This window comes from Cygnus atratus, chromosome 5, assembly GCF_013377495.2.
Source record: "Cygnus atratus isolate AKBS03 ecotype Queensland, Australia chromosome 5, CAtr_DNAZoo_HiC_assembly, whole genome shotgun sequence".
NCBI lineage: Eukaryota > Metazoa > Chordata > Aves > Anseriformes > Anatidae > Cygnus > Cygnus atratus.
The window spans coordinates 64,717,149-64,724,408 of NC_066366.1; the positions used below are offsets into that span (position 1 = coordinate 64,717,149).

Here is a 7,260-nt window from a genome sequence, read left to right on the forward strand (position 1 = left end):
GCAGCCAGGAAGCCAACACTCTAATAATGCTGCAACAGCTGAGACCTCCAGCAGCTACGGGACACGGCAGGGTGGCAACGGCACCAAGTCTACACACCATGGGCACTGTGACAGAGCCACAGCCCCTGCCACGCACCACCCCACAAGAGGAACACGCACTTTAGGTCATGCTGATTAGCACAAAGAGAGGCTTAGAATACTTGAGTTTAAAAAGGTTTTCTCCGTTTACCTCCTCTTTAACAATAAGCTTTACGAGCACTACACAACTCTCTTGACAAAAGTAAAGCCTAATATCTTGAAAAGCTCCATAAAATAATTAAACAACATCGCTTTTCCTTAAACTGAATTTGGACGTCCATCTGCCTTAGACTGAAAACCTCAGCTGTACTTATATCTACCCAATAAACCACACTGAATAGAATACAAAAGCCATTTTGCATTAAGAGTGTGCTCTTTTTGGTTCAGGTAGGTCTGTATTCTAAAAAAAAAATATTTCCTTTGAGAAAGGACAGGAAATAAATAACAGAGTCTATAGCAACAAAAAGGCAAACACTGAACAACTAACGGATTGTGAAGTGATTCAGTTTTTACCTGGAATTCTCCTAGACTTCAATATCCTGCACGGTATTCCAACTGTTATCAACCACAGCTTCTACTGAAACTTTATTATTCAACCCATGAAAGTAATTTCACTTGCCTTTGTGTCACTGCCTGGTGTAGCACTGAGGGCCAAGATCCGAAACTGATTTGTGTATTTGCTTAGTTCCTTGACAACCTAGGAATTGGTAAGTTTCATGTTAACATTCTCAAAGGAGATTACTTGCTTATACAAAGTATGCTGACAAAAATACCTACTACATAGAAAAAGCTCAACAAAGCATCCTAAAAAGAATATATCTAAACTCAAATGGAAGCCAGAAAGTGTTCAGTTTATAAAGACTTTATCCATGAACATGTAATCTTGATTAAGTGTATTACACTAATCCCACTCAGCGGAGCAACCTTGGTAAATCATTAAATGATTTTTCAGTTGATTTAACAAAACGATTAACAGTACAGTAACCCAAGTGAGCTCCCCCACGTTTTTCTGACACAGCACATCCCTCCTCTTCAGATCTATTCAAACTTGGCACAGAAGCGCCAGAGGACAGCTGCGATCAGGAACACACCTGAAAAGCACACTGACTTTTTTATGGCTTCAGTTGAGAAAATATTTGGAAACAAAAAAGTTACAGTTTTGTTCAGACATTAATAATACTCCCATCTCACCTTGTCAAGTTTTAATGCAGGTTGAATTAAAAGCAATGTGCAGATGGCATAGAGCACTGCTTGATTTCTGCTCATCTTGCAGACCAAGTGAAGGAACTAAAGGAAAATCTCTGAGCAGCAACAGCCACGCTTTACAGAGAACGTAAGTGAATTTGGGGGGGGTTCTGTAGTCACAGATCAGGAGCAGGGCTCGGGCCTTCGGCGTTACCTGGCAGTAGGCGTGATTCCCGAGCGCTTTGTGGGCTTCGTCGATGACCAGGCACTTGATGTCGCCAGAAGGGCAGCTCCCGCGGGAGAGGTCGTTCACCATGACCTGAGGCGTGAGGAAGAAGACCCTCTTGGCGGCCCACAGGTCCCGCCGGCTGAGGGCCTGGGTTCCCCCTGCAAGGGAAGGCGGTGGCGTTACCGAGCCCTGCCAGCCCCGAGCCGAGCCCGAGCCGCGGCAGCCCCTGCCCAGCGGCACCCACCCGTCATCTCAGCCATGTGCCGGGCCGGGATGCCCATGAGGCGGGCGCAGGCCTCCATCTGCTGGGCCACCAGCGGCTTGGTGGGGGCGAGGAAGAGCACCTTGCCCGAGGGGAACCAGCGGTAGAAGTTGTACATGACGACGGCGGCCACGAAGGTCTTGCCGAGCCCGGTGGGCAGGCAGAGCAGCGTGTTGGCCAGCAGGGCAGCGCGGGCCATGCGCAGCTGGTAGCCGCGCACCGGCAGGTTCGTGGGGTAGATCCACAGCGCGCCCGCCGCCGCGCTGAACCCGGCGGCCGACGGGGCCGGGGCCGGGGCCGGGGCCGGGTCCGCCGCCGCCGCGGCCGCCGCCAGCAGCAGGTCGTCGGCCTCCTCCTCGGCCTCCGCCTCGGCCTCCGCCTCGGCCGCCGCCGCCCCCCCGGGCTCCGGCTCGGCCGCCGCCGCCTTCCCGGCGGGCAGCCGCCAGGCCCGGGGCAGCAGCGCCTGCCGCCCGCCGCTCATCCCGCCGCCCGCCGCCCGCCGCCCATCGCCGCGCCGCCGCTCCGAGGGGCCCGCGGGAGGCGCGGGGCGGCCCCGGGGCGGTGCCGGGGCGGGGCGGGCGCTGCGGGAAGATGGCGGCGGCGGCGGCGCCGGCGCAGCCCTGGAGCGCGGAGGAGCTGCGGAGCGAGGCGCTGCCCAAGAAGGACATCATCAAGTTCCTGCAGCAGCACGCGGCGCAGGCGGTACGGGCGGCGGCGGGGCCGCCATCGCGCGGCCCCCCCCCCGGTCCCCTTCTCCCGGCCCGGCCCGGCCCGGCCCCGCCGCTCACGGCCGTGTCTTGCAGTTCCTGGCCGAGCACCGGCTGCTGGGGCAGGTGAAGAACGTGGCCAAGACGGCGAACAAGGAGCAGCTGATCGCGGCCTACACGCAGCTCTTCCACACGCAGGTGGGGCCGGGGGTGGCGGCGGGGCCGTGCCGGGCCGTACCGGGCCGTGCCGGGCCCTGACGCCGCCGCCCCCCGCAGCGCTTTCGGGGCACGGACGGCGCGGAGCCGGCGGCGGAGCAGGCGAAGCCGGCCAAGGCGGAGGAGGCCAAGGAGAGAGCGGCGAAGCCCGAGGAGGCCCGGGAGGAGGTCGGTGCCGGGGGGTGGGCGGGGGCCGGCCCGGCCCGGCCCGGCCCGGCCCGGCCCGGCCCGGCTCGGCTCGGCTCGGCTCAGCAGCCCCGCACCGCTGCGGCACGGCCGGGCCGGGCCGGGCCGGGCTCCTGCAGCAGCCCTAACTGTGTGCCCGTGAACCCAGGGGCCGCCGAAGTACACCAAGTCCGTTCTGAAGAAGGGCGACAAAACCAACTTCCCGAAGAAGGGAGACACCGTGCACTGCTGGTACACGGGGAAGCTCCAGGACGGGACAGTCTTCGATAGCAACGTTCAAACAGGTGAGGCCGTGTGTGTGCTGAGCGCTGGGCTTTTGCTCCAGCCATTCAGGGGAGAGCAGCTGGATTCATCCAGCAGTCGTGGTCGGCCTGGCCTGACTCCAGAAGCACGGCTTTTGCTGTCACCTCGCTGCCGGGCCGTCCCTGCACCCACTGCGGTCAGATTTTCCATGAGGGAAGGCACGGCGTTATTTTAGGGCTGGTGGCTGCAACGTGACACTGCTGCATCTTACCAGGCCTCGAGTTTCGCATTCTCCAGGCCACGAATAATACGAAATGCGAGGACTCAATAAGCCCAGAAATTACTTCGGAGGAAGGACGGGTGCTGCTCAGGGAGATGTCCTTATCTACGGAACTCGGGCACCAGCAATGAGTTGGTTTCCCTAAATATACGCTAATTGGTGTATTTCTGTAATAAGCTCCCAAGTGTGGAGACGCTGGAGCAACAGTGGCTTGAAGTAGTCTCTTCTACAATATTTACTGCAGAGAAGTATGTTAGTAATTCTCTGGCTTTTTGATCAGAGAATTCATGCATACGAAGTCTGAACTGCTAGAAACTGTCTTCCAGCAGCGGTGTTCAATACCGAGAGGAACAGCAGGGCTGTCATTCACATACTGTCTGTCATTCATCCTACTTGTTTTAAAATCCTTCTACAGCATTGAAAGCAAAATTGGTTCCCTAATGACTTTCATTTGTTTGTTTGATTCAGTAATACATTTGTGACCTCTGAAATCTCATCATTCTGAAATTACTCTTATAGGTTCAGTGGATCCGTATCTGAAAGATGTTTGTCAGCTTTAGCTCCTGGTGCAATGTGATCATTTGATAATGCTTTTGGTGCACAGCACTAAATTTTTCCCCTAAATACCTGTTAGTGTGCTAAAAGTAATATAATAAGAGTAGGTATCTATGTAAAGCGTGATCATAACAGTAAGTTTCAACAGAAGTGTGGTGTGTGTTGGAGTGATGTTAAAGCAAATGAAAATGCTACTTTCTTTCAGGTTCAAAGAAGAAAAAAGCTGCCAAGCCTTTAAGTTTCGAAGTTGGCATAGGAAAAGTTATCAGAGGCGTAAGTAAATCACTAATGACTCCCTCAGAATCCAAAAAGAGTTTTCAGTCTGCAGGGTTTATGACTGCGATGCAGGTTTCGAGCTGTTGTTTCTTGACGAGGTAAAAAGGCACGTTGGAAGCTTTTACGTCAGCAGGATGTAAAATTTATTCGTTATGGATGCATCCATCCATCTGCAGCGTCACTGTTCTCGTTAAGTGGTGTGTAGTTTAACGACTGCATGTTCCCCAGGACACGTACAGCCTCTTGCTGTCTCTGTGTCGTGCTCTGCACAATAGGCAAGATTATCGGGTTCCCGGGGCTCTGTGCTGGATGCATTGTGTGCTTTAGTCAGTCAGAAGATGGGGTTTTGTCAGCATCTCTTTTTATTTGCCTCAGTGCTCCCTCATCTGTAGTTCAGTTCATCCATTAACTGAGCTGTATGCTGAAAACCCAAATTCTAGTTCCGTCGTGTACCGAACTGAGCTGCAGTTCTGGTGCTGTAATTCCTCTGCTGTATCCAGCACTGACTGTTAGGGTAACGGAGGCAGAATCTGCGTGAGGGGAATACCCAGGCAGACTAAAAGCACCAAGTAGAAGAGTTCAGTGTTCTGCGTATCCACCTGCTTGTGTAAATCTTAAAGTCACAGAAACTGGTGTAAACTTGGCCTGTCGGGGAGATACCAGCGTATGCACAAAGCACATGTGGTGCTCGACTCCATCTCGCTGCTGCTGCTGAGCTCGTGGTGATATTTATTGGTGGCTGCCTGCACAAGATAATACAAGAAGGATCTTATGCCTACCTGACTTGTTTCTATATAGTCATGCACATGCCCCTCCGTGCTGCTGCTACGTAGAAAGGCAGCCTTATGGGCACCACTGGGCGGGGGAGAATGGCCTTGGGCACGTGGCCAGTACTGCAGAAGTCGTTGCCTGGGTTCTTCTTTAGTATCGTGGCTTAACACTCCTGTGTTTTGTGTGGGTGCCAGATAGGCTCCTCAGGCAGTCACAAGACGGGCGTAGCAGCTGTTGGTTGTGAAGCGTTGATACGATGCTAAACTGATCAGCAGCTTGGGGCAGTGTGAGTGGGAGTCTTGAAGAGGGACAAGCACTGAAGTAAAATTAGGCGTTGGGTCAGCCTTAAATAAGCACTAATCCACTTCGTAGTGAATGTGCTCTGAAACTGGATGCTGACATTGAAACAAGCACGTTGATTTCATCCCTTCAGTAGGGGCTGTACAACGTAAAAGCGTGAACCTCGGCTGTGGTGTATGGTCCAGGCTAGTGCGAGGGCAGGGAACATCAGCTAAGGGTAAATGTTTCCTCACGTGGAAAGAGTGGAACTGCCCCAGTGTACACCTTGGGGTGGACGAACGTGCCCAAACGAAGTGTGTGTTATTGCACAGGTCTTCGTAGGGACAAGGTGAAAAAAGCATCTAAAATGTTTGTTTTTTTAGTGCTTGAAGACTTTGGTTTTATGTTTGTCTTTGTTTTGTTTTTAGTGGGATGAAGCTCTCTTGACGATGAGTAAAGGAGAGAAGGCTCAACTGGAAATCGAACCTGAGTGGGCGTACGGCAAGAAAGGGCAGCCTGATGCAAAGTATCCTTTCACAACCGACTGCTGTCTTAAGTGACGTGGAAACCCTCGGCAGAATGATGCGCTTTGCAGACAGGGATAAAATGGGGAAGCATTCGCTCGCTGCTTATAGCAGGCTTAGAGTGTTAAAGAACGTAGTAAGTGTAGTGAGGTGATGGAGCCAACTGCCCCTTCGGAAGAAAACCTCCTGTACAGACAACTGCATACCAGCTGATAGAGAAGGGAACTGGCTATTGTTTCCTGCCTTGTTTTTATTGTAGCTGCTTCTGAACGCTTACTCCTGCAGCACAAACGGAGATGCTAACAAGTGTAGTTGTGAGGTGACAGGCGAAGTTATCTGCTGCTACTGAGTAAAAAGCAGTTGAAGCTTGTCTGGAAGCAGCAGTTCTGGGAAACCATTGAAGGAGTGGTCCTACAGAACACTTTCTTACCAACCCTTCCTGGTGTTTATTAGGAAGAAGGAAAAGGATTATTCTCTCTTCCTCTAACCTTACATCCTGATAATTTAAAGTGTTGTCTAAGTGTCTAAAACAACCTCCCACCTCCCCCAAAAAAAACAAACACAAAACCCACCTTTCTCCCCACTGTAGTACACCTGCAGACAGTCTAACCTCTCAGGGGAAGACGAGTGACTGTCCCCAAAACAGAGCCAGCACTCAGGCAGTTAAGGTAAAACTCAGCTGTTCATCTTAAGAGGAGCTGGAACAACGAGCAGTGTGCTTTAATAAAGGTGGATCTGCAGAGCTGGTTCTGAACGCTTTGTGAGCACTCCTGCTGATCAGCAGCAGTGGCTACACATTTACTCCACTACGTTAACGTAGGTCAGGGAAACGCACGGAGCAGGTGGTAAATCACTTAGCATGACTTTATAAACACAGCTGTGTAGTGTTTTTCTTTTTTAAAGCTTCCTTAACGTGTGCCAACAGGATTCCACCCAATGCAAAACTTTTCTTTGAGGTGGAATTGGTGGATATTGAATGACGTGGAGATTTTCTTTGCTGCTGGGAATCCATTTGAGCAAGAAAGCTTCTGACAGCTGCAGTTTTGCTCTCGTAACTTCAGGATATAACTACAACTGTGGCCTTGTATTGAAATCAAGTTTGTTCCCCCCCAACTGCTGTACAGTAACATACCACTAAAGAAAACATTGTTTATACTTGCAACTGATTTTACTTTTGTGTACGCTTACCTTAAAACTATTTGGTATGGGGGGAATGGGGTGCACGAGTCTCAAGTAAAACTGCTGAAGGAGGAGGAGACCCACCCTGAACTGCCATGACTGGTTTTATCGATCCTTCTAATGCTCAGGAATATTTTACCGGAGTGTATTTACCTCGGTACCACGCTCAAGTCAACGCAATGTGTTTCTCTTTCAGCTTTATCCTTTGTGCAGCTGTTAGGTTTTACAACAGCCCTCACCAAGGGCATTAGTTCATCTAAAATATTAGAGGGGAAGAGGAAGGTGACTCT

At 51.7% G+C, this 7,260-nt stretch overlaps 2 protein-coding genes across 2 annotated transcripts in view; one reads left to right on the plus strand and one right to left on the minus strand.

Moving 5' to 3' along the window:
* Window positions 1-2,151, minus strand: part of FANCM (FA complementation group M) — a gene marked incomplete at its 5' end in the record, with an annotated part of 75,534 nt that extends 73,383 nt beyond the window's left edge. Inside the window, 3 exons of the mRNA XM_035551461.2 lie at window positions 698-775; window positions 1,478-1,650; window positions 1,737-2,151. Of these exons, the coding sequence (XP_035407354.2) occupies window positions 698-775; window positions 1,478-1,650; window positions 1,737-2,151 (666 nt within the window). The remainder of the gene's footprint in view (window positions 1-697; window positions 776-1,477; window positions 1,651-1,736) is intronic.
* Window positions 2,152-2,305: 154 nt separating this feature from the next.
* FKBP3 (FKBP prolyl isomerase 3) lies at window positions 2,306-6,953 on the plus strand. The gene is made up of 7 exons (XM_035551454.2): window positions 2,306-2,456; window positions 2,558-2,659; window positions 2,738-2,845; window positions 3,012-3,147; window positions 4,147-4,214; window positions 5,696-5,793; window positions 6,717-6,953. The coding sequence occupies exons 1-7, from the start codon at window positions 2,346-2,348 to the stop codon at window positions 6,769-6,771; spliced, it is 678 nt and encodes a 225-aa protein (XP_035407347.1). The 5' UTR covers window positions 2,306-2,345; the 3' UTR covers window positions 6,772-6,953.
* The last annotated feature ends 307 nt before the right edge of the window (window positions 6,954-7,260 follow it).